General features: G+C 43.9%; 1 protein-coding gene across 1 annotated transcript in view; it reads right to left on the reverse strand.

Annotated features, from left to right (window-relative positions):
- The window catches only part of SORCS3 (sortilin related VPS10 domain containing receptor 3), an 831,591-nt gene that overhangs the window by 268,819 nt on the left and 536,463 nt on the right, over positions 1-26,309 (reverse strand). Inside the window, exons 10-12 of the mRNA XM_030204719.1 lie at positions 15,231-15,377; positions 11,044-11,146; positions 2,038-2,114 (exon numbers count right to left, since the gene is read on the reverse strand). Of these exons, the coding sequence (XP_030060579.1) occupies positions 2,038-2,114; positions 11,044-11,146; positions 15,231-15,377 (327 nt within the window). The remainder of the gene's footprint in view (positions 1-2,037; positions 2,115-11,043; positions 11,147-15,230; positions 15,378-26,309) is intronic.

Here is a 26,309-nt window from a genome sequence, read left to right on the forward strand (position 1 = left end):
ACAAGCTGAGCGCTGATAATAGCACTTAACAAGCGATAATGAGCACTAACTGGCACTCATTAGAATTTAGGTGCACAACTCGCTAAGCGTAGTCTGTAACAATGAGTGCCGAACTTCTAACGTGCGGAGGCAAAAAGGGGCGTGGTTATGGGTGGGGAAATGGGCGTTCCAAAATTTAGGCACCTAGTTATAGAATATGGCCCAGTGAGCCTAAATCTACGTGCTGAGATTTGCATCAGGTTTTCATTGGCGTAAATGGATGCATGCAGATATCGCTGAAATCCAGGTGCTGATTATAGAATATGCTTAGTCGGCCCTGATTTCAGCACCTAGTTTTTTAGGCTCCATATATAGAATCTCCTCCTAATTCTATAAAGCTGTGCGTACAAGTTAAAGAATGAAGGCAGTTGTGTGTTTAACTTACATAGCTAATGAGCTGCTAATTGGCATTAATGACCAATTATGGACTACAATTGGTGATAATTGGCAGTAGTTAGCAATTACACATGTAACTGTCCCTAGTCGGTATTCTATAAATTCAGCATGTAAATTCTAGAGCATAATTGCAAAGGGGGGGGGGATCTGGGAGGGACATGGGCAGGACAGAAGCATGTCTGGCAGTTGTGCATGTGGGTTATAGAATTCCTGCAGTTACCCACCTAACTACCTACAGTTAGGTGTAAGTATTTACACCACCAATTTTGTTAGACATGTAAGTGCAGACTTAGGGCCCTGTTTACTAAGCAGTGTTAACCATGTACGTGCCTACAATATCCCTAAAGGCGCCTATCAGGCTTATTTTTGAAAGAGAAGTACGCCCATCTTTCGACACAAATCAGGAGATGGGCGTCCTTCTCCTAAGGGCGCCCAAATCGGCATAATCAAAAGCTGATTTTGGGCGTCCTCAACTGGTTTCCTTCGCGGGGACAACCAAAGTTCCCGGAGGCGTGTCGGAAGCGTAGCGAAAGCGGGACTGGGGCGTGCTTAACAGATGGGGTGTCCTCGGTCAATAATTGAAGAAAGAAGGGAGTCCCTGACGAGCACTTGGCCGACTTTACTTGGTCCATTATTTTTCACGACCAAGCCTCAGAAAGGTGCCCGAACTGACCAGATGACCACCGGAGGGAATCGGGGATGACCTCCCCTTACTCCCCCCAGTTGGTCACCAACCCCCTCCCACCCCCCCAAAAAACTTTTTTTTTTTTTTTGCCAGCCTCTATGCCAGCCTCAAATGATATACCCAGCTCCTTGATAGCAGTATGCAGGTCCCTGGAGCAGTTTTAGTGGGTGCAGTGCACTTCAGGCAGGCAGACCCAGGCCCATACCCCCCTACTGTTACACTTGTGGTGGTAAATGGGAGCCCTCCAAAACCCACTGTACCCACATCTAGGTGCCCCCCTTCACCCCTTAGGGCTATGGTAGAGTTGTACAGTTGTGGGGAGTGGGTTTTGGGGGTGGGTTGGGGGGCTCAGCACCCAAGGTAAGGGAGCTATGCACCTGGGAGCAATTTATGAAGTCCACTGCAGTGCCCCTTAGGGTGCCCGGTTGGTGTCCTGGCATGTGAAGGGGACCAGTGCACTACAAATGCTGGCTCCTCCAACAACCAAATGGCTTGGATTTGGTCGTTTCTGAGATGGGAGTCCTTGGTTTCCATTATCGCCGAAAAACGGGGACGATCATCTCTAAGGTCGACCTAAATGTTGGGATTTGGGCGTCCCCGACCGCATTATCGAAGCGAAAGATGGATGCCCATCTTGTTTCGATAATACAGGTTTCCCCGCCCCTTCGCCGGGACATCCTTAGAGATGGGTCCCCATTCGATTATACCCCTCCACATGTTTAGCAGCTAAGTGTAGGCGTGCTAAAAACACTAACGCGCCTTAGTAAACAGGGACCTTATGCTAGTATTCTATTATGACAACTGGGCACGTAATAGCCCTTACAGAATCTGCACTCGGTAAACAGCATCCTGGCCTCTAACTTTAGGTAACCTTTTGAGAATTAACACCATAGAGCACACTGTATGAGGTACTGTACCTGCCTCCAGGTGTTTCCTCCATCTGATGAGATGAACATACTGGGATCAGCGTAAGACAGCTCAGTACCGATGTTACCTAAAAAAAAAATGAAAACAACACGACAATAATAATAATTAAAAACAGTTATTGTTTAAAAAGATACAAGGTATGCAATCTAGGAGTTAAAGGTTGGTTGTTCTTGCAAATTACGATAGTATGTTCTCTCTGCTGCTATCCACCTCCTGTTCCTTACAAACTTTTATAGTTATCTGGTCCCTGTTCCTGGTTGTTATTCAGGAAGGAAGCAATCTTTTCAAATGCTGATGAAAATGCAAGCTTCCTCCATTAAACTGACAATGTCTCAACAACTGTATATTTGTCTCTACTCTTTTCTTTCCCTCTTTTCATACACCTTTTAAAATTTTTTTCTATACAAAAATGGTTATGTAAAATCTTATTTTAATTTGGGGGAATTACAAAAAAAAGTCTCCACCATACTTCATTCTGTCCAAAACTAGCTGCATGCCATTAGTCAGTGCCATAATTCCTTCTTGGACAGAATTCTAAGGTTACCAATAGAAATCAAACAAAATAACCTTAAGAGTGGACTAACACGGCTACCACACTCCTCTACTTAAGGTTACCAATAAAAATTCCTGGCAATATTCAACCCACAGCGTAAATGCTGGCTGCTGCCAGCTGGTTTATACATGGATATTTTTATTTATTTATTTGGATTTTGCTCACACCTTTTCAGTTGTAGCTCAAGTTGAGTTACATTCAAGTATACTGGGTATTTATATTCAATGTTGGGGTCATTTCTGCCACTAGCATTGAATATCTAGGGCTTCATTGGTCATTGAAATATATTTGGGTATTGTTGATACTCAGATCTGGTACTTGGATAGTTGTCCATCACTGTTCCCTCTAAACCAGAGGTTTTCAATCCAGTCCTCAGGACACACCTAGCCAGTCAGGTTTTCAGGATACCCACAATGAATATGCATGAGATAGATTTGCATACAATGGAGGTAGGGTATGCAAATCCTCATGCATATTTATTGAGGGTATCCTGAAAACCTGACCGGCTAGGTGTATTCCGAGGACTGGGTTGAAAACTCCTGCTCTAAGCTGAGCAGAAGTCCTCCACCTATAGTCCTGCCAGTAGATGGCACTGTTTTATTATCACATTTTCAATAGTGAGAGACAGGCAAGCTATGCAGGACTCCAAGGAACCTGCCCGTCCCTAATGATGGAAGACACAATATCGAAGCACTGCCCCCAACTGGTAGCAATGCAGTCGGAGGACTCCCGCCCAGATTACAGGGAACAGAGTTTTCTGGGCAAGTTAGGCTTGCCATTTATGCAATCCTACTTGCTAGGATAGTTAGTCAGGAACCAATAAAGAATATCAGTGATGCCTGGACAACTTCTAGCTTAGCCTAACCAGATAGTGCCAGAGAGATCAGATACGATATGATATAATCATTATCTGATTAGATGCAACTGAATATCAAGTCGGGGACCTGGTATGTGGGAGATAATTGGGTAGGAACCATCCCTTCCCAGTTAACTCTCATTAAATATCAATCCATTTAACTTCATAAAAAATGGTAGCCCCTATTTACTAATGTGTGGTACGATTTTACAGTTGCTACATGATAATTGCCAAAATGAATGCACATTAATTGCAAAGCCTCTGCATTAATAGGTTGGGGTGTTCTCAGAATTATTAGGACAGCCACCATGTAGTTAACAGAGACAGATTCACTACTGTACATAACTTGGGGAAATTCTACAACTGGGCACCTCGATTTTGGTGACCCGAGGATGCATGGTGGGAACCTGGTCTATCAGATCTCTGGACACCCAGATTCCATGATAGAATTCTAGCATAACCCAATATTGGTGCACCTTAAATTTATGCCCCCACAGTTACACCAGCCATAAACCTGGCATAACTGTGGGCACATAAATGCGGGAAGGATGTGTGAAACATGCAGTATTCTGTAAGTTAGAATAATGAAAAGAAGCACCAGGAACCTTCAAAATCAGGACACAATTCCTTTAGGGGCCCTTTTACTCAGCCACGTAAGAGCCTACACGCGCTCAATGTGCGCCAATTCCGTGGCCCTTGCGGTCATTTCATTTTTGGCATGCATCCGCTACACGCGCCTTTTTTTACAGGTATGCTGAAAAATGATTTTGCGCACGCCCAAAACCCGCGCCTACATGACCGCAGGCCATTTTTCAGCACACCTTAGTAAAAGGACCCCGTCATCTTATAACTTGAACATCAATCTCTCCTTAGTGACCTGACACGGGTAGTGTTTCGGTGCACAGCGCCTGTGTCAGGGGTCAATTGAGTTGTAACATCAAAGAAGCTCGATGTGCAGAAACGGGACTTTCTCCTTTAAGATGGCAAGAAAACAGTAACGGAATTCAAACATGCGTGGGATAAGCATAAAGGAATCCTGTGCCGAAGGAATGGATCCTCAGGAGCTTAGTCAAGATTGGGAGGCGGGGCTGGTGGTTGGGAGGTGGGGATAGTGCTGGGCAGACTTATACGGTCTGTGCCAGAGCCGGTGGTGGGAAGCGGGACTGGTGGTTGGGAGGCGGGGATAGTGCTGGACAGACTTGTACGGTCTGTGCCAGAGCCGGTGGTTGGGAGGCAGGGCTGGTGGTTGGGAGGTGAGGATAGTGCTGGGCAGACTTATACGGTCTGTGCCAGAGCCGCTGGTTGGGAGGAGGGGCTGGTGGTTGGGAGGCGGGGATAGTGCTGGGCAGACTTATAAGGTCTGTGCCCTGAAGAGCACAGGTACAAATCAAAGTAGGGTATACACAAAAAGCAGCAAATATGAGTTATCTTGTTGGGCAGACTGGATGGACCGTGCAGGTCTTTTTCTGCCGTCATCTACTATGTTACTATGCAAGTTGAATAATTATTCTGCACAGTACAGACTAAATATGCTGAATCGCTCAATACAACTGGAGGAAAGACAGTCCCTTCAAGGAAAAGATGGAGCCAGATATGTGAAAGCAATTTAGAAAGAAGGCATGTCAAGTAAAGCGTGTTGTAAAAATCAAAAGGTACACACTAGTTGATGAAAAATCTGAGCTACGGGAAGTCTTAATGTGGCATTCACAGCACACCTTTAAATCAAGTGTTTCTTTCTCTGTGGTGTATTTATTTGTTTAATGGGATTTATGAACAGCCTTTATGAAGATTAAGCTTCTGAAATCATCTTTTGACTTTACTTATTAATATTTTCATTTGTAAATCACCTGTGTTCTCATAGAAGTAACCCTACTGTTTATCCCTGTAATAATGTGTGTTATGTTTTCCCCTTTATTTAACTGCACAGGTCATGGTAGCGAAGTTTACTTCAAATCACCCTGTTGAGCCCACAGACTCACATAAGGAAATAACTTAAATAAATTAAGGTGTTAAATAAGTAAACATTTGATTATTAAGGTGCTCATTTTCAAAGCAGATGGATGTCTTAAAATGCCTTTAAAAAGGCCAGCTGCTACAAACTTCCAAATTCTGAGTTTGGAAAGTCAGAATTTGGACATTTGACACTATAGTTCATCTAAATAGGGAAGGCCCAGAAGTAGGAAGTCCAATAGGGATTTTTGAATGTCTACTAAAAAAAGGACCTGCTTATCTTGATCTGTTTCAGTCACGTCCAAGTTACAAAAAGTTGCTCTAATTGAGCAGCTGACCACTGACGGGATTAAGGCATGACCCCTCCTTAATCCCCCAGTGGTTACTGTCCCCTCCCTCTCCCCTAAAATTGAAGCTGCAGGTATTATGGCCATTCTGAACAAAGCAGCAAGCAGGTTAAAGGAGTATTATTATTATTATTATTTGTATCCCACATTTTCCCACCCATTTGCAGGCTCAATGTGGCTTACATATTACCGTTAGCCGATTCCAGTCTAAATTAACATTTGGTATGAATGAATACAAAGTGTTAATGTGGTGGAATGAGGTACAAGTAGTGTTCATTATGGTCTTTGGTTATGATGTGTTACTGTTGGCCAGGTTTTTTATGTTGGGTTGGTGGGGTATGCTCTACTGAGCAGTTCCGTCTTTAGTGCTTTCCGAAAGTTTAGATGGTTGAACGTAGTTTTTGGCAATGCATTCCATATTTGTGCGCTTAAGTAGGAAAAGCTGGATGCATAGGTGGATTTGTACTTGAGTCCCTTGCTGCTTGGGTAGTGGAGGTTTAGGTATGATCATGTGGATTTTGTAGTGTTTCTGGTTGGCAGGTCGATAAGGTCTGTCATGTATCCCGTGCAGATTTTGAAAGTGATACGTTCTTTGATTGGTAGCCAATGCAGTTTTTCTCGGAGTGGTTTGGCACTGTCAAAACGCAGTTTTCCAAATATTAGCCTGGCTGCTGAGTTTTGGGTGGTCTGAAGTTTCTTTATGATTTGGTCCTTGCATCCCGCATAGATTCCATTACAGTAGTCTATGTGGCTTATTACCATTGACTGTATCAGGTTCCGGAATATTTCCCTCGGAAAGAATGGTTTGAGGCGTTTGAGTAGTCTAGTGGTTAGTGCAGACCACCCTGAAACAAGAGACCCAGGGTCAAGTTTCACATCAACTCTTTATGTTTGTTTTAAATAATTCTGAGCTTTCCAGAATGGAAAAATACCTATTGTACCTAAATATATACAACATCTGCAAGCCTGAAGGCTATTGAAGTGATGTACATTCAGGCATAGCCAGGTATTTTTCAGGTCCTGGAGGGATCACATTTACAACAAAAAAAAAGAGTTATAGCGGGGTTTGAACCTGTGTCCTTTGGCTTACTGTCCACTGCTCTAACTACTAGGTTGCTCCTCTGTTCTGCAGGGACACCTGTATGGCCACATTTTTGAAAATGATGCCTAGTTTTTGTCATTCAAAAGTTGGATGTTTTTAGTGCCATTCATTTTGGACGTTTTCAGTGCAAAAACATCCGTCTCATTTAGATTTTAGCAAAGCCTTTAACACAGTTCTGCATAGATGACAGAGAGCCTTCAGTATGAGCCCTAAGGTGACTGACTGGCTTAGGAGCCGGTTGAGTGGAAGGCAACAGAGGGCAGTGGTAAATGGAGCTCACTTTGAGGAAATGAGCGCCACTTACCACTGCCCTCTGTTGCCTTCCGCTCAACCGGTTCCTAAGCCAGTCAGTTTTATAACATTTTTAAAAGCGATATTGCTGAAGGGCTGTCTGGTAAGCTTTGTCTCTTTGCAGATGATACCAAAATTTGCAATAGGGTAGACACCTCTAATGGTGTGTATAACATCCAAAACTGCCTCTACTATGTCAACCTGCCAAAACACTACCATGTTTTTTCTCTATCATGGCACCCAAGATCCTTTAGCTACTACTAAATGTATCTTTTCTTATATAATTCTTACAGTATATATTTCTTAATATGTTTGATTGTCAAAATACTATCATGTTTTATCACTATCATGCTACCCCAAATCCTTCAGTTATCACTAAATGTATACTTTTTCATGTATTTCTGTTACTCATGATGTATTGTAAGCCACATTGAGCCTGCAAAGAGGTGGGGAAATGTGGGATACAAATGCAACAAATAATAATGAACAACGATGTAGCAAAGCTAGAGGAATGGTCTGGAATTTGGCGGCTTAGATTTAATACATAAAAAAAAATGCAAGGTCATGCATTTGGACTGCAAAACCCCAAGGGAACAATGTCGTTTAGGGGGTGAAGAACTTTTGTGCATGAAAGAGGAGCGGGACTTAGGTGTGATCGTAATCAATGATCTTAAGGTGGCCAAACGGGTAGAAAAGGTGATGGCGAAAGCTAGAAGAATGCTCGGGTGCATAGGGAGAGGAATGGTCAGCAGGAAAAGGGAGGTAATGATGCCCCTGTATAAGACTCTGGTGAGACATCGTTTACAATACTGTGTACAGTTCTGAACACCACGCCTTCAAAATGATATCAACAGGATGAAGTCGGTCCAGAGGGCGGGTACTAGGCTTATGAAACTTACTGATGGGGGATAAGAACCATATAGTAACTAAGAGTAGCAAAAACTGGCAGCTTCTGAAGAAGCTAGAGGAAAGTGAAACAGAGCCAGTTTCACAAGCTAAGCAGTCACTCATTTCCTACATTTTTACTACATTGTGGTAATTCAGTATCAATACTAAAGAGAAAGTACTACAAGGCATTTTAAGGTTTAAAGTAAAAACTGAGGGATCCTTTTACCAAGCTGTGGGAAAAAGGGCCCCAGCGCTAGCGGGAAGGGCTGTTTTTCTCGTTCACTAGGGCCCTTTTTACCGCAATAGGTAAAATGACCCCAGAGACACGTGGAGGGGGCATTTTCGAACGGGGACGCCCATCTCTAAGGGTGCCCATCTCTGAGGACGTCCCCGCGAAGGGGCAGGGCATCCCGTATTATCGAAACAAGATGGGCGTCCATCTTTCGTTTCGATAATACGATCGGGGACGCCCAAATCTCAACATTTAGGTCGACCTAAGAGATGGTCGACCACGGTTTTCTCCAATAATGGAAACCGAGGACGCCCATCTCAAAAACGACCAAATGCAAGCCGTTTGGTCGTGGGATGAGCCAGCATTCGTAGTGCACTGGTCCCCCTCACATGCCAGGACACCAACCAGGCACCCTAGGGGGCACTGCAGTGGACTTCACAAATTGCTCCCAGGTGCATAGCTCCCTTACTTTTGGTGCTGAGCCCCCCAAACCCCACTCCCCACAACTGTACACCACTAACATAGCCCTAAGGGGTGAAGGGGGGCACCTACATGTGGGTGCAGTGGGTTTCGGGTGGGTTTTGGAGGGCTCACATTTACCACCACAAGTTTAACAGGTAGAGGGAGATGGGCCTGGGTCCGCCTGCCTCCGCCTGCCTGAAGTGCACTGCACCCACTAAAAACTGCTCCAGGGACCTGCATACTGCTGTGATGGAGCTGGGTATGACATTTGAGGCTGGCATAGAGGGAGGGGGGTTGGTGACCACTGGGGGAGTAAGGGGAGGTCACCCCCCATTCCCTCCGGTGGTCATCTGGTCAGTTCGGGCACCTTTTCGAGGCTTGGTCGTGAAAAAAATTGGACTAAGTAAAGTCGGCCAAATGCTCGTCAAGGATGCCCTTCTTTTTTCAATTATCGGCCAAGGACCCCCATCTGTTAACCATGCCCCCGTTCCGCATTCGGTACACTGCCAACATGCCCCTGTGAACTTTGGTCGTCCCCGCGACGGAAAGCAGTTGAGGACGCCCAAAATCGGCTTCTGATTATGTTGATTTGGGCGACCCTGAGAGAAGTACGCCCATCTCCTGATTTGTGTCAGAAGATGGGCGTCGTTCTCTTTCGATTATGCCACTGATAGACATGCAGTAAGAGAACTCTTACTGCGTGGGGAGCCCTTACCATCACCCACTGGGGTGGCAATAAGGGCTCCCACACTAACCCGGCGATAACCAGGCAGTGAGCGTCAATGCCCGATTATCGCCGGGTTACTGCCGCGCAAGCCATTTCTGGGGATTTTCTTTTACCTCCAGAAATGGTGCGCACTCAGGGTGGGACTACAGCCGGCAGTCGCGATGGACCGCCTGTAGTTCCGGAAAAGTGAGTGGTTAGCCACCGCTCCGTAAAAGGGCTCTTAATTGAAAAGGTAACAAAAGCAAAGCAAAATAATTGCGATTAATAAAGGGAAAAAGGAAGGAGGTTGTTTAGACTAATGATGTTGCATGAAACACCCTGCAAATGATGTTTTTAATGACATCAAACAAAAGGGCAGGAAATTAAAAGCCTCTGAAGTCTTTTCCTCCTTCATAGTCAGAGAGGTAAAAAAAAATCAAAACAAAAAGGTCTTATTTAGGGGCCCTTTTACAAAGGCGTGTAATGGCTTACACGTGTGGAGGACAAGTGAAATTGGTATACCACCCGGCTAGCACATGCGCCTGGCAATAATTTTGAGTTTGGCGTGCTCCGAAAACCCACGGTAGAAAATCATTTTCTATTTTCTACCGCAGGGGCGTTCCAGGCGATAATCAGAAATCCGGACATGCTGGACAGTTACCACATGGGTAGCGTGTGAGCTCTTACCACTAAGTCAATGGGTAGCGTTAAGGGCTCAGGTCATAAATAGAAGCATTATGGTTTTCATTCTGTCGCTTGTCCATTTCCTGGCCCCCCCAAAAAACGTTTTTCCAGAAGCAAAGGAGAAATGGTCCAAAGTGCATCCAATGTAGAGCAGAGAGGGAGTAGTGAAGGTAGGCTCTTTCCAATCAGTGAAGGAGACGTATGGATGATAAAAGACTTTACTGGATAACATCAAAGGTGACTCGACACAGCTGCTGTGTTTCGGCGCCAAAGCGCCTGCCTCAGGAGTCTTATGATGTGATGGTAGATCGTAACGTTGAGCTTTAACAGTCCATGAAAGTTGATTTCTTCTAATTGTGGGTTATAATCCCATCGTGTCAAATACTTCCTTTTTTTTTGTGCTCAACATTACGTTCTAACAAAACATCATAAGACTCCTGAGGCAGATGCTTTGGCGCCGAAACACAGCAGCTGTGTCGAGTCGCCTTTGATGTTATCCAGTAAAGTCTTATCATCCATACGTCTCCTTCACTGATTGGAAAGAGCCTACCTTCCCTACTCCCTCTCTGCTCTACATTGAACTGTTTTTCGTAGGGATCAAGTGCACCTCCTCCACCTCCGTGTGGCTCTTCTCATATTTCTCCAACGTACATCCAATACAAGCACCCACAGTATCACAGGCCACTTTTTGGCACAGCTTTGTAAAAGGGACCCCTAGACATTTAAAGGTACATGTTATAAAAAACTTATCACCACAGGCTGAATCTCGGGCCCTTTGCCTTTATAAAGCAGATGCACCTATGTGTTTTCTCTGCCTAGATGCCCTGTTATAAAATTGTCTTTCTTAAGAATCATTTGGCTCAAAAATTCCAACTATGAGAGAGCACAGTGAAGTGGCAGTTTCGAAGGAAACTGAAGTCTTTACCTGTTGCCACTATCAGCCAGGGAGCAGTGTCCTTGCTTGAGATGCTCCCTGATGTATACGGATTCTCTGACATCTGCAAGTGTAAGTGCAGGGAACAGAAAGGCTATAAAAGGAAAGAGAAGTTAGTGGTTAATGACATTATTATCCAGTACTATTTACATTATGCTGACCAGGCAGGAAAAGAGAAGTGTCATTTAAATGTTTATTACTGGCTGGCTATGGACATAACTGTGAGTCCTATGTGCTAATCTGCAGAAACGATTGCAGGTTAATACACATTTCTGCGATATTTAGCTAGAAGATGTGAGTGAGTTCTTGGCTCATTTGCATCATTAGCTGAAGTTTGCATGGGAATTTTGCTTGTTTGAGGCTGTGGTAACCTGTGAAAAATTCTCCAAGAAAGCAACCCTATTGAATTAAAGAGCCTACTGGCTCAATTCAGAGGGACCCTGAAACCCTCCCCTCAGGAGGACCTCTACTCCAGTGGTTCTCAACCCAGTCCTTGGTACACACTCTGCCAGGCAGGTTTTCAGAATATCCACAGTGAATACGCATGAGCTAGATTTCCATGTACCAGAAGCGTATCTGGCCTCCGGCGGTAGGGGGGGCCAGAGCCAGAGGGAGGGGGCACATTTTAGCCCCCCCCCCCGCCGCCGCCATTACCGGACCCCCCCACCGCCACCAACGACTCTCTCCACCCCCCCTCCCGCCGCCAGCCCTCCCCTGCTGCCGTTTCTTACTTTTGCGCCGAGGTCCGCTTCCTCCTGCGCCTTTAAAAATATTTCTTCAGCTGGCGGGGGACCCCAACCCACGCCAGCCAACCCGAGGTGACGTCTTTCAAGTTCTTCGTCTGCCGTGGCCGACGTGCTGTAGTTGAGTGGCTGAATCCAGTTCGGAGTCTGACGTCGCACGACGTCCGAACGTCGCACGACGTCAGACTCCGAACTGGATTCAGCCGCTCAACTCCAGCACGTCGGCTGCGGCGAAGAACTTGAAAAACGTCACCTCGGGTAGGCTAGCGGGGGTGGGGTCCCCCCGCCAGCTGAAGAAATATTTTTAAAGGCGCAGGAGGAAGCGGACCTCGGCGCAAAAGTAAGAAACTGCAGCGGGGGAGGGCTGGCGGCGGGAGGGGGGCCAGGGCGAAATCTGCGGGGGCCCAGGCCCGTGGCCCCACCCAGGTACGCCCCTGCCATGTACTGCCTCTTTTGTACGTTACTACTACTACTTCTCATTTCTATAGCGCTACTAAATGTATGCAGCGCTGTACACTGAACAGGTAAGAGTTTGTTCTTGAGAGTATTTCTCTATTTGATTTTAAGCGAAGACCCCTGACGCAGGCGCTCAGCGCCAAAACATGGACCGTGTCGGGTCCATTCAAAGATTTGTTCCTCAAAACACATGATTAAAGGTTTTATTCCCCTTTTTTTTTTGAAGGCTCCTGGTACTTTTTGGTTTTGTTCTTTGGACTCTTGTTTTGTACTTTGCGCCCTCTCTTTGCTGCACGATATATTATATTTTGTAACAGGAACGCACATATTCTCCAAAAACATTGCCAAGTTGGCATTTACACCTCCTCTGAATCAGGAGTAAAAGTCAGCTAATTCTTATTTGCATTGGCGCCAACATTTCAATATCGGGATCAAGATCGGGAACGCCATACAATACAGATTATCCCTCCTTGGGCAAAACAGGGTGCTCAGCACCCACAGAGCTGACTACGCATGTTTAGACCTGTACTTTGGAGATCTTGATGGAGGAATTGTGGTTAAAAAAATTTTTAAAAACGAAAGTCCTATTTCAAAACTATAGAATTTGGGAATTTAGTTCATTAATTGGCTCCCCTTGCAAACTTCTTTCTCTCCCACACCTACTCATTATATATATATATATATATATATATATATATATTTTTTTTTTTTTTTTTGTTACATTTGTACCCCGCGCTTTCCCACTCATGGCAGGCTCAATGCGGCTTTAACCATAGCAGTCGGCATTTTTTTTTGTAACGCTGCCCACTGTGGTTAAATATAATCTGGATATTCAGCAGTGCTGGTACCACGATATTGGCTAGTGCTGAATATCGAGATTCATTGCTGACTGCTGGCACTAGGGCTGGCTTAACCATTGAGGCTCTGGCCCAGGGCACCGACAATTAAGGGTGCCTAACAACCCAGCCTCTAACCTCATCTGGTCTACAGATTAAGGGGTCCTTTAACTAAGGAGCACTGAAAAATGGCTTGCGGTAGTGTAGGCGTGGGCTTTGGGCGCGCCAATCCATTTTTCAGTGCGACAGTAAAAAAGGCCTTTTTAAAATTTTTGCCGAAAATGGATAAGTGGCAAAAATCAAAATTGCCACGTGTCCATTTTGGGTCTGTGACCTTACCACCAGCCATTGACCTAGCGGTAAAGTCTTACACGGTAACCAGGCAGTAATGACCTATGCGCGGCAAATGCCACTTGGTGTGCGGCCGATACGCGCAGCCGAAAATAAAAATTATTTTTTGGCTGCACGCCAAAAATGAAATTACTGCAAGAGCCACGCGGTAAACGGGTGGTAACTCCATTTTGGCATGCGTTGGGCGCGTGTAGACGCTTACATGGCTTAGTAAAAGGGCCCCTAAGCCTTTTCTTCCCCCTTCCCAGTCCGGTCTCTACCCTTCTCTTTTCCCTCCCTCCCCCCATCACAAGTCCAGCACTGCTCCCTCACTTCTCTCATTCCCACGTGGTCCTGTTCATGACAGGCTGTCGCCATCCTCTGGGTCTTCCCTCTGCCACATCCTCCCTGCTCTGATGTAACTTCCTGTGGGTGAGAAGTGGCAGAGGGAAGACCCAGGGACTGGCCAAAGGAAGTCTGTCATGCTGCTGCTGCAGCCACTGGCAACCAAGGTAATCTTTACAAGACTATGGAGGAGTGATATAGGTGAGGGAGTAGTGCCAGACCCGCAGGGAGACAGGCAAAGGATGGGGAACAGAGAGACTGGACCAGGGAGTCGTGATGCTAAACAAGCAGGGAGGAGGTGCTGGAAGCGATGCAATGGAGGGAGGCGCTGCCAAAGCAAATTGGCTTAGGGCACCACTATCCCTTGAGCCGGCCCTAGCCAGCACTTTTTGGTTACTGGTGATATCCATGCCACTAACTAGATAACTAACTATAATGCTAATTTTTCTTACCAAAGTACCAAACTCTGGAACTCATTGCCCAAGTATATCAGGCACTCAGCCGATTATATGTCATTTAAAAGTTAACAAAGCCCACTTCTTTAGATGTGTTCAGCTAATATGAAAAGAATTTGTTTTTATATAGTTGTATTCTTGTATTAATATTAATTGTCTTGTAATGCTTCTTCTTAATTTGTTATATAAGCTGCATTGAACCTGAGCTTTCTTGGGAAAATGCAGGGTAGAAATGTCATAATAAATAAATAAACAAACAAACAAACATCAGCCTCGAAAAATGTAAAACAGTTGAATATAAAAACCTTCCAGTCACAGCATCTCACAATTCAACACAATACTCAAACTCATTCCACATACCGTATTTTTCGGACTATAAGACGCACCGGACCATAAGACGCACCTAGGTTTTAGAGGAGGGAAATAGGAAAAAAAAAATTCAGACTTTAAGACATACTTTTTCCCTCCTCTAAAACCTAGGTGCTCCGGTGCGTCTTGTCCGAATCCCTCCCTCTGAGTTCGGGATCGCCCTCCCTAGGGTTACCTCCCCTCCCCCTGCCCCTGTCACGACCTCTCCCCTTACTCACGCGATCTTCCCTGGTGGTCTAGTGACGTTGGGGCAGGAAAGAGCCCCCTCTTTCCTGCCCAGCGCGCTGCTCTGCATCCTCCTGTATGCTGCCTGTGACGGTCTCGGTGAGATTCAAAATGGCTGCCGAGAATTGAAGTCTCGCGAGGCCACTTCAATTCTCAGCGTCCAAACTCCAAACTCAGAGGGAGGGCGGGCGGCCTGCTAAATCTCTACCTTCGGACTATAAGACGCACCCCCCATTTTCCTCCCAAATTTGGGGGGAAAAAGTGCGTCTTATAGTCCGAAAAATATGGTATATTTCCTATACACTCATATTCAGATGAAAGAGAAGTTAATGGTTAACAACAACCTTATTTATCAGGGATACATTACAGACTGAATGTTATTTAACCTTAAAGAGAGCTCTTTCAATCTTAATACTGACCAGTAGACAATGAATGGAGTTTCCTCGCAGATCGACATTGGGAGCCTGCAGCAAGCGCCAGTCACGGCCTTTATTATAAGTGATAAAAGTCTTTATTTGATCATCCACCTTCTTGTTGGCCAGAAATATTCCTTTTATCCCTGCTACCTAGGTAAAATGAAGGCAGGAGAAGATAGCAGAGTAAGAAAGTAGAGAAATCTCTTGGTCGACTTATAAATATCATGATTCAGCAAACCCAAATTCTCAAGATATTAGTTCTTTTGTATCAAACAAGAAAGCAAGAATAGAGAGCACAGTAGTAAATGACAAGGTGAAATTCTAATGCAGTGTGAAAAAGGTTGGGGGGGGGGGGATTTGTAGGCAAAGCACAGGTTTGGAAGCTAGGATTCAATGGAGTCACTAATTAAACCCCATAGCCTGTGTGGGGCTTTTTAAAATGTCAACCATGACATACAAATGCTTTATGAATATTCATTTATATGGTCCATACAAGAGGTGGCAATGAACATTACATACAGAGTGGAGATTATTGCCGCTATGGGCCTTATGCTATAAAGGTTATGCTCCTAAATTTACACTCCTCAATTTATGATTATAATTTATGCTCATAAATTTGTGCTCATAAATCTATGAGCATAATAGGCCTTAAATTAGGAGCACAGATTACGCTCATAATTTAGGAGCGCAAATTTTGGAGCATAAATTTAGGAGCATATCCGTACAGCTAAGAGATTTAACTTTGGACAGCCTTTTTGTGGCCTATATTAAATCACTTATCTACAAGGATAGTGACTGAATATTGCTGGTTATCTCTATAGATAGGCAGAACACCCACTCTCCACCCAACACTATCCCCCTAAATATACACAAGTCGCCAAAAATTGCATGAAATGAGATTGAAGGGGGGCAGACTCAAGAAAAATGTCAGGAAGTATTTTTTCACGGAGAGAGTGGTGGATGCTTGGAATGCCCTCCCGCGGGAGGTGGTGGAGATGAAAACAGTAACGGAATTTAACAATGCGTGGGATAAACATAAAGGAATCCTGCTCAGAAGGAAGGGATCCCCAGAAGCTTAGCCGGTGGTGGGAGGCAGGGCTGGTGGTTGGGAGGCGGGGATAGTGCTGGGCAGACTTATACGGTCTGTGCCCTGAAAAAGACAGGTACAAATCAAGGTAAGGTATGCACAAAAAATGTCACATGTGAGTTTATCTTGTTGGGCAGACTGGGTGAACCGTGCAGGTCTTTTTCTGCCGTCATCTACTATGTTACTATGTTACTATGACAAGTTAATAAGCAGAAATCATTGGCTTTTTAAAAAGCAATTGTTAGCACTAATTAGATTTAATTGGAATTTGCATATGTAAATTTAGGCATGGGATCCACCAGTCTACAACCTCACTCTGCATCACACAGTTTATCAGGACCTTCCTCACCCAGGGGCCCCTTTTACCAAGCTGTGGCAAAAGGGGGCCGGCGCTGCCGCATATTTTACACACGCGCTGAGGCACCCTCTTCCCGCAGCTGGTAAAAGGGAAGTCTCGCCTTCCTGTAGGAAATGGCCATGCGGCGGCCATTTCGGGGGGAGCCCTTACCGACGTGCATTGAGGTGGTGGTAAGGGCTCCTGCGATAACCTGGTAGTAACCGAGCAGCGTACGGTACTGCCCGATTACCGCTGGATACACCCTGGTGCTACAAAAATAAATACATTTTTGTAGCGCCAGAAATGACGACGTGCTAGGGGTGGGAAGTACCGCCGGGTTGCTGCTGTAGCCTGGCGGTTCTTCCTGTATAGCGAGCAGTGAGCCTGCATTGGGCTTACCGCCGCTTAGTAAAAGAAGCACCCAAATCTCTGAATATGGAGTCTTCCCACACACTACGCAGCTCAGACAGCAAACTGCGATCCAGTTTTATGTCATAGCTCATTTCCCATCTGTGCTGGGGTCATAGATTGCATGTACATGTCATCCATCCACCATGGAGGGGAGGGGGGGGACCCATCACAACAGAAAAATCCTTTCACTCTCTCAACATACCAGTGGGTCTACAATGCCTAAAGCCATATCACTGATGTTGTTGCCAGATTCCCAGGATCCAGTCTATTGCTTACATTCTGACTCATTCTGAAATCCATGACAGCTTTGAAAGTTGCCAGATCACTGGAAGGTGGCTGCTAGGTAAACCCTGCCCCACCTAACATATAGATTACTACATGCACCTAGCTCCCCCCACCCACCAAGTCCCAGACATACCAATTATGTTTTAATTAAAAAATGCATAAACTTTGAGACTCCACCCATGCTCTTTCCAAACTCCTCCCAAGAACATACCTACATATGTCTCATATACCATCTTATGTAGTTAAGGGACATAATCCGTAGGGTATATGTTATTTAAAAAAAATGATATATGCAAACAAAACAGGGTTTTACACATGAAAAGTTTTATAAAATTACTCTCATAATGTTGCTGAAAATGGATCATCTATATAGCAGTGGCCAATATATGAATAAGTCCATTCAAACATCCAGCCCAATGACGTTATCCCTGGCTTTTCCATTGTGCCTTCTTGACTGAAATATTTCATATTCACATGTATGCAGATGATTTATCTATACTTTTTAACCATACCATGGATTTAAGTTTCAAAACTGATGGTGAAATGTATTTGTTCAGATTGCTCAGTGTTGTCTTAGATGATAAATTATCCATGGAAGATCAAGATAACTCTTTCGTGAAAAGTTCATTCTATACTACAAAGAAATCAAGGAGCATTTGGAAGTATTTGCTGGAAGATTTATTCTGGTTTGTATTTCAATCTTTAACTCTAAGCAAACTGGATTATTGTAATATTGTTTACCTGGGTTATCAAAATAGTTGTTAAGAAAGATTCAAACAATTCAAAATGTGGCTGTGTGACTAATTTTTTTCTTTGAAGAAGTCAGACAGGATCACACCTTACTTCATTAAGCTACACTGGCTTCCAATAAAGGGGAGCGCATTATTTAAACTGGGATGTTTGATTTTCAAGACTGGCACAAATAGAGAGGGTACAACAGCATACACAATAAGCATACAGAAAAAAGCAACACTGGGCCTTTAAGACTGGGACACTTGAAATTCTTTATTGATGACCCGACACGGGCTGTGTTTCGGCGTTAGACAATGCCTGCCTCAGGGGTCAAAGAAAAGCTCGATAATATACACGTGGTGTAACTTCAATGCCCCAAGCGTTAATAGAGGATATTCGCTAATGGCCACACGGGCGGAAGCGAGGCTCAACAACAAAGCCTTTTCTGTCGCATCAATTGGCGCCAACACTTGGGGCATTGAAGTTACACCACGTGTATATTATCGAGCTTTTCTTTGACCCCTGAGGCAGGCGTTGTCTAATGCCGAAACACGGCCCGTGTCGGGTCATCAATAAAGAATTTCAAGTGTCCCAGTCTTAAAGGCCCAGTGTTGCTTTTTTCTGTATGATTTTCAAGACTGTACATGATACGGTCCCTGATTATATGATTTCTTTTGTATGTAGACCAATGGAAAGTCAATTCTATAATTCTATAATATTAGGAATATTTTATCATTGTCCTTTCCTAGTTCTAAACCCCCAGATTCTATATAGCATGCTTAGAGATCGGCGCCAAGTCCAAGTCCAGCATCCTGTTTCCAACAGTGACCAGTCCAGATTACAAGTGCCTGGCAAGATCCCAAAACAGTACAATATATTTTATGCTGTTTATCCTAAAAATAAGCAGTGGATTTTCCCCAAGTCTACTTTAAGAATGGCCTATGGACTTTTCTTTTAAGAAGCCATCCAAACCCTTTTTAAACCCTGCTAAGCTAACTCCTTTACTACATTCTCCGAGTCATGCTTATCTCTAACCCTTGTGCTTCAGTTTGCCCAGTAATAATACAGGGACATTAATAAGGCAGCAGATACCCCATTCCCTTTTCATGGGCAGTCATCATGAAGCTTCTTGTATTAATATGACGCATGTTAAATGCTAGTTCCCCATAATAGGCTCAGAGGCTATTTTACTAAAGGGTTGGCAAGCGGCAACAGGCTTGCCACGCACCAATAAGAAACTACTGCCAGGCTACCGAAGCAGCCCGACGGTAGTTCCCACCCCCAGCGTGTGCCATTTCGGCACTACAAAAATATTTTCTAATTTTGTAGCACCGGTGCTCATCCAGTGGTAATCAATCAATGTCGCGTGCTGCATGGTTCTCTTCAGATTAATGCGGGAGCCCTTACCGCCACCTCAATGGGTGGCAGTAAGTGCTCTCCTCCAAATGACCGCAAGGCAAGTAGTTCATTTACCGCATGGTCATTTCTTTTTGAGAAAAAAGAAACCACAGCCTTTTACCCACTGTGGTAAAAGGTGTCATCAGCGTGCATCAAAAACACAAACTGACCCTAACGCAGGCCCCCGTTTACCACAGCTTAGCAAAAGGACCCCTCAATGCAGTGTACAAATAAATAAACATTATAATGAAGGAAATACAAGAATACATTATTAAAATGCTCAACCATTATATATTATAACTAGTAAAAGAGGCCCCTCCCCTCTTCCTCCTCCTCCCCCCTCCCGACCCCCCGTCTTCTTCCCCCCTCCCCGAACCCTCCTCCTCCTCCCCCTTCCCCCTCCTCTTCCCCCTTCCCACGCTTGAGATGCGTCGCGGTTTCCCAAGCAACACGGTGACGTCACCGGAAGGCTTCAGACATTACGAACCGGGCTTCAACTTCCTGGCAGTCAGCTTCAGAACGTTGGAGGTGCAAATTATTATAGTAGATGTGCAAAAAATAAAGAATGTCAAAATTGAGAAATCAACGTCTGTCTTGGAGTTGTTACTAAAGATTATTATTGTTATTAGCATTTGTATAGCGCTACCAGACGCACGCAGCGCTGAACACCTGATACAAAGAGACAGTCCCTGCCCAAAAGAGCTTACAATCTAAGTAATACAGACAAACAAGACAGTTACAGGTGAGGGAAGTAATGGGTGAGAAGGGAGGAAGGGACAAGGGGAGGGCAATTGTGGCTAGGAGCTAAAAGCAGCAGTGAAAAGGTGTATCTGATATGCGTTTTACACTTGTTCTAATTACTACTACTACTACTACTATTTAGCATTTCTATAGCGCTACAAGGCATACGCAGCGCTGCACAAACATAGAAGAAAGACAGTCCCTGCTCAAAGAGCTTACAATCTAATAGACAAAAAAATAAATAAAGTAAGCAAATCAAATCAATTAATGTGAACGGGAAGGAAGAGAGGAGGGTAGGTGGAGGCGAGTGGTTACAAGTGGTTACGAGTCAAAAGCAATGTTAAAGAGGTGGGCTTTCAGTCTAGATTTAAAGGTGGCCAAGGATGGGGCAAGACGTAGGGGCTCAGGAAGTTTATTCCAGGCGTAGGGTGCAGCGAGACAGAAGGCGCAAAGTCTGGAGTTGGCAGTAGTGGAGAAGGGAACAGATAAGAAGGATTTATCCATGGAGCGGAGTGCACGGGAAGGGGTGTAGGGAAGGACGAGTGTGGAGAGATACTGGGGAGCAGCAGAGTGAGTACATTTATAGGTTAGTAGAAGAAGTTTGAACAGGATGCGAAAACGGATTGGGAGTCAGTGAAGGGTCTTGAGGAGAGGGGTAGCATGAGTAAAGCGACCCTGGTGGAAGATGAAGCTAACATCACCAACACTATAATCTAAAACCATGTTAAATAATATAAATGCAATGGAAGTGCTAGCACCCTCCCTCCAAATGCTCTCATGAATGACTACCACTATCCCTTTCAGAGATGCAGTCTTTCTCCTATATCACCAGCATCTAGAGTTAAATGGAGGAATTATACTGAACATCCATTTAATCTAAAAAAAATGTTTGTCCACACTTTAATCATCAAACTGCCTCATTGGTATATTTTATGGATATTTTTATTGTAATCCACCTAGTGCTTAGGCGGAATATAAATTAATGTAAAAAAAATAAATAATTTTAGATGCATGTACCTGGCTCAGCTTTATAAGAAACAATGGAGAGAAAAAAAAAAGGAAATTAAACTATGGTTATAAAAGTATTTGTTAGCAGTTAACTTCAATTATTGATTGCTAATGCCTTAATAGCTAATGGGTCCTTTTACCAGGCTGTGGAAAAAGGGCCCTGCGGTCGTGCGACAGAGCCCTTTTAACCGCAGAAACCAACTTTTGGAAATTATTGAAGACTTACCTTTCCAACAAGGCATACTGCAACGACCCATTTTTTGGAACTTTAACGTATTATATGAACTTTAATGCATTACCACTGTATCTATTTTTCCAAATTTGATCTCTATATACCTGTTTGTTTAATTCTACTATATCGCTTATGTTCTTTATGTAATACCACTTGTATCTTTACATAAGTAATGCCACACTGGGAAAAGACCAAGGGTCCATCGAGCCCAGCATCCTGTCCACGACAGCGGCCAATCCAGGCCAAGGGCACCTGGCGAGCTTCCCAAACGTACCAACATTCTATACAATCAAGCCATTGTGACATCACTAATGAGGTTGGCTCTTATTGGTGGAATGAGCCACTATTTATTTATTTATTTATTTATTTATTGCATTTGTATCCCACATTTTCCCACCTTTTTGTGGGTTCAGTGTGGCTTACAATATGATTTGAATGTTGGAAATACAATTTATTACAGATAGTTAGAGATAAGATTATGCAGGGTTAAGCGAAGCAGTTGAGGTGTCGTTAGGGATGTACTAATGGGACATAGGCATTGCAACTTTGGAAGGAAGCAATGGTAGTTTAGGGGCGATAAAAAAACGTGAAGTCATTTGGTTTATAACTTTCTGTGATTAAAGGTATGAGTGATGTGATAATTTGGGAGTGGGAGTTCTGCGATGAATGTACGATGCATTATTGAACAGTAAGTATGGACTTTATGTGTTTTGTTTTTTTCCGTAGACTTGTTCAAAAAGATGGGTCTTCAATAATCTGCGGAAGGAAGCTTGCTCGTTGGTTGTTCTTAGGTTGCGCGGCAGTGTATTCCAAAACTGTGTGCTCTTGTGAGAAAAGGTTGACGCGTGTAACGTTTTGTATTTCACGCCTTTGCTATTGGGGAAGTGGAGGTTAAGGAAGGTTCGAGATGATCTTTTGGCATTTCTGGGTGGTAAGTCTATCAACTCTGACATGTAGGCTGGGGCTTCACCGTGAACGATTTTGTGGACTAATGTGCATACTTTGAAAGTTATGCGTTCCTTGAGTGGAAGCCAGTGCAGTTTTTCTCTTAATGGTTGTGCACTTTCATATTTTGGCCTTCCAAAGATAAGTCTGGCTGCCGTATTCTGGGCTGTTTGCAGTTTCCTCAGTGTTTGTTTTTTGCAACTTGCATAAAGTGAGTTGCAATAATCCAAGTGGCTGAGCACAAGGGATTGCACTAGGCTACGAAAGACGGATCTTGGGAAGTATGGTCTTATCTTTTTTAGTTTCCACATGCTGTAAAACATCTTTTTTGTTGTGTTGTTAGCATGAGTTTCAAGCGTTAGGTGGCGGTCGATGGTGATTCCAAGGATCTTTAGCGTTTCTGAGACTTGAAGGTTCAGGTTTGGAGTGTTAATGGTTGTGAATTCTTTTGTGTTGTATTGAGAGGTGAGAATCAGGCATTGAGTTTTTTCTGCATTTAATTTCAGTTGAAATGCATCCGCCCATGTGTTCATGATGTGTAGGCTTTGATCAATTTCGTTGACGATTTCGTTAATGTCCTGTTTGAAGGGGATGTATATTGTCACATCATCAGCGTAAATGTATGGGTTAAGGTTTTGGTTTGATAGGAGTTTTGCCAAAGGGATCATCATTAAGTTGAAAATGGTTGGTGAGAGCGGTGATCCTTGTGGTACTCCACATTCAGGTATCCATGTCTTAGATGTGGTCGAATTTGATGTGACTTGATATGAACATTGGGTTAGGAACCCTTCGAACCAATTCAGGACATTACCTCCAATGCCAAAGTATTCGAGTATATGTAACAGGATTCCATGGTCAACCATGTCAAAGGCACTTGACATGTCGAATTGAAGGAGGAGTATGTTGTTGCCAGTTGCGATTGTCTGTTTGAATTTGGTCATAATGGTAACTAATACTGTTTCTGTGCTATGATTCGATCGGAATCCTGATTGGGCGTCATGTAGTATTGAGTGTTTGTTTAGATAGTTTGTGAGTTGTTTGGTTACCATTCCTTCTGTTACTTTGGTTATTAAAGGTATGGATGCTACTGGCCTGTAGTTGGTTATTTCACTTGTGCTTTTCTTTGTGTCTTTGGGGATTGGGGTGAGTAATATTTTTCCATTTTTCTTTTGGGAAGAGTCCATTTTGTAGCATGAAGTTTACGTGGTTCGTTAGGTCTGTTATGAATTGTTGAGGAGCAGATTTCATGAGGTTGTTTGGGCACGTGTCTAGTTTGCAGTGGGATTTTGCATATCTTTTGAGAGTTTCGGAGATGAGGTCTTCAGATAGTATTTCGAATTCGGTCCAAGTTCTGTCTGCAGGGTATGTTCCTTCTTCTGGGTCTAGACAGTCTAAAATTGTGGCGTACTCAATAGGGCTGGCAGGTATTCTGAGTTGTAGTTGTATAATTTTCTCCTTGAAGTATTTCGCAAGGTTGTCCGCATCTGGTACATCTTTGCCGTTGTTTGTAACTATGTTGTAACTATGACATCACAATAGGTTAAATCACTGCTCTATTTAATAAAAGTGAGCCAAGTAGAGGACATAAGTACTTAAGTAATGCCACACTGGGAAAAGACCAAGGGTCCATCGAGCCCAGCATCCTGTTCACGACAGCGGCCAATCCAGGCCAAGGGCACCTGGCGAGCTTCCCAAACGTGCAAACATTCTATACATGTTATTCCTGGAACTGTGGATTTTTCCCAAGTCCATTTAGTAGCGGTTTATGGACTTGTCCTTTAGGAAACCGTCTAACCCCTTTTTAAACTCTGCCAAACTAACCGCCTTCACTACGTTCTCTGGCAACGAATTCCAGAGTTTAATTATGCGTTGGGTGAAGAAATATTTCCTCATTACTCTGGAATGGCGTTCACCATGACAGATCAGTGCAAGCCACATTGAGCCTGCAAATAGGTGGGAAAATGTGGGATACAAATGCAACAAATAAATAAATTATTCTTATCACATGGCCATGCAGGGGAGGAGCATTTACTGCCACCCATTCAGGTGGCAATAAGGGCTTCCGAAGTAACTCAATGGTAACTGGGCAGCGCATGGTGCTGCCCGATTACCGCCAGGTTAGCGCAGCGCTAGAAATGATGGAATTACTTTCTGTAGTGTCGGAAATGGCATGCACTCCAGAGAGAACTACGGCATGGCGGCCGCGTTCGGCCCAAGAATTATTTTCCGTAGCACCGGAAATGGTGTGCGCTCAAGGCGGAGCTACCGCCGGTGGCCGCATTGGGCCAACGTTATTTCCATGCCCCTAATTAATTTCCATGCCTATCTGCCCTACGCACCCAAATTTGGACACTCAACCTAGGATGACCTATATAGAATCCAGGGGAATAGGTATGAATTTGGCCCAGATTTACACACGAGTGACTTCACCAATTAGGCTAAACCACGACGTGTGTTTCGATGGCTTTTTCAAGGCAGACATGTCTCTATTTTAAATGCATCTCCACCTTGTAGACCTCCCAACCAGGAACAGTCTGAAGTCTTCCCGTACTTACCTTAATTTACACCTCCCCAACTGCAAAGGTGTTAAGTACAAATCCCTCTACGCATCCAATTTTTCCTTTTTAGGTAGCCAGCTTTAAAATGCTCTACCAAGACCTATCCATACCATTAACGGCCTTTTGCCCATCAGGAAAGCATTGAAGAAGACCCATCTCTTCAAAATAGCCTATCCTAATGATTGTGGAGGAATGGCCTAGTGGTTAGAGTGGTGAACTTTGGTACTGGGGAACTGGGTTCAATTCCCACTGCAGGCACAGGCAGCTCCTTGTGATTCTGGGCAAATCACTTAACCCTCCATTGCCCCAGGTACAAATAAGTACCTGTATATAATATGTAAGCCACATTGAGCCTGCTATGAGTGGGAAAGCACTGGGTACAAATGTAATAAAATAAAAAATTCAACCTAACCAAAACTTGTCCACATGATTATTATTGACATTTGTTTTACATTGACCTTGTCCCCATTATCCTTTTTGATACCCTTATCCCTTCCTTTCCATCTTCCTACACCTACCTCCCAACGCTCAATTTCTCTGCTCCCAATTCCTCCTATGTTCAATTTACTTATCCATTAACCCCATTAATTTTGCGTTCACTACAAACTGTATATTCTTCTTACAACGTTGTAATTCTTTATATTGGTGCTATGTAAGCCGCATTGAGCCTGCCATGTGTGGGAAAGCGCAGGGTACCAATTTAATAAATAAATAGATAAAATGTGGATTGCAAACGTATGTCATAGAGATTGTAGAAAGCTGCCATTTGTAAATAGAAATCCACGACACAGGGGATTTCAAGGGGGCATGGTGGGACATGATTTGAGAGGAGGTTTAGGTGGGGCAGAAGTGTACAAGTGCATTCCTCATTTCGTAAATGGAATACAAGTTTGTGTGGTGGTGGGGAGGGGGAATGTCCTCAGCTCAGGACCATGCACAATTTTTAAAAAGTACTTGTTTCAGCCAGAGCTTTACTCAAGGAATTAAGAGAGTTATTCTTACTTCTAAATTATTTCTGCCTCCAAATAAAAACAAATTAAAATTACATCTATATAATTTAATTGGTAGCATTTAAATGTATGAACTACTGGGTCTATACCATTCATTTTATCCATGTGTATATTTCTAAAATTACTGCTACCGCTGTGTGTGCTGGTAAATACATAGAGGGGTATAATCAAACGCGAACGCCTATGTGTAAGAACGTCCATCTCTGAGAACGGGTCTGTGAAGGGGCGGGCCGAACTGTATTTTCGAAAAAAATGGACGTCCATCTTTTTTTTCGAAAATACATTGGATTAGGGCGTTTTTTTGAACTGGGCGTTTTTGTTTTTTAGCGATAATCGAA

This window comes from Microcaecilia unicolor, chromosome 5 (assembly GCF_901765095.1).
Source record: "Microcaecilia unicolor chromosome 5, aMicUni1.1, whole genome shotgun sequence".
In the NCBI taxonomy this organism is placed as follows: Eukaryota; Metazoa; Chordata; class Amphibia; order Gymnophiona; family Siphonopidae; genus Microcaecilia; species Microcaecilia unicolor.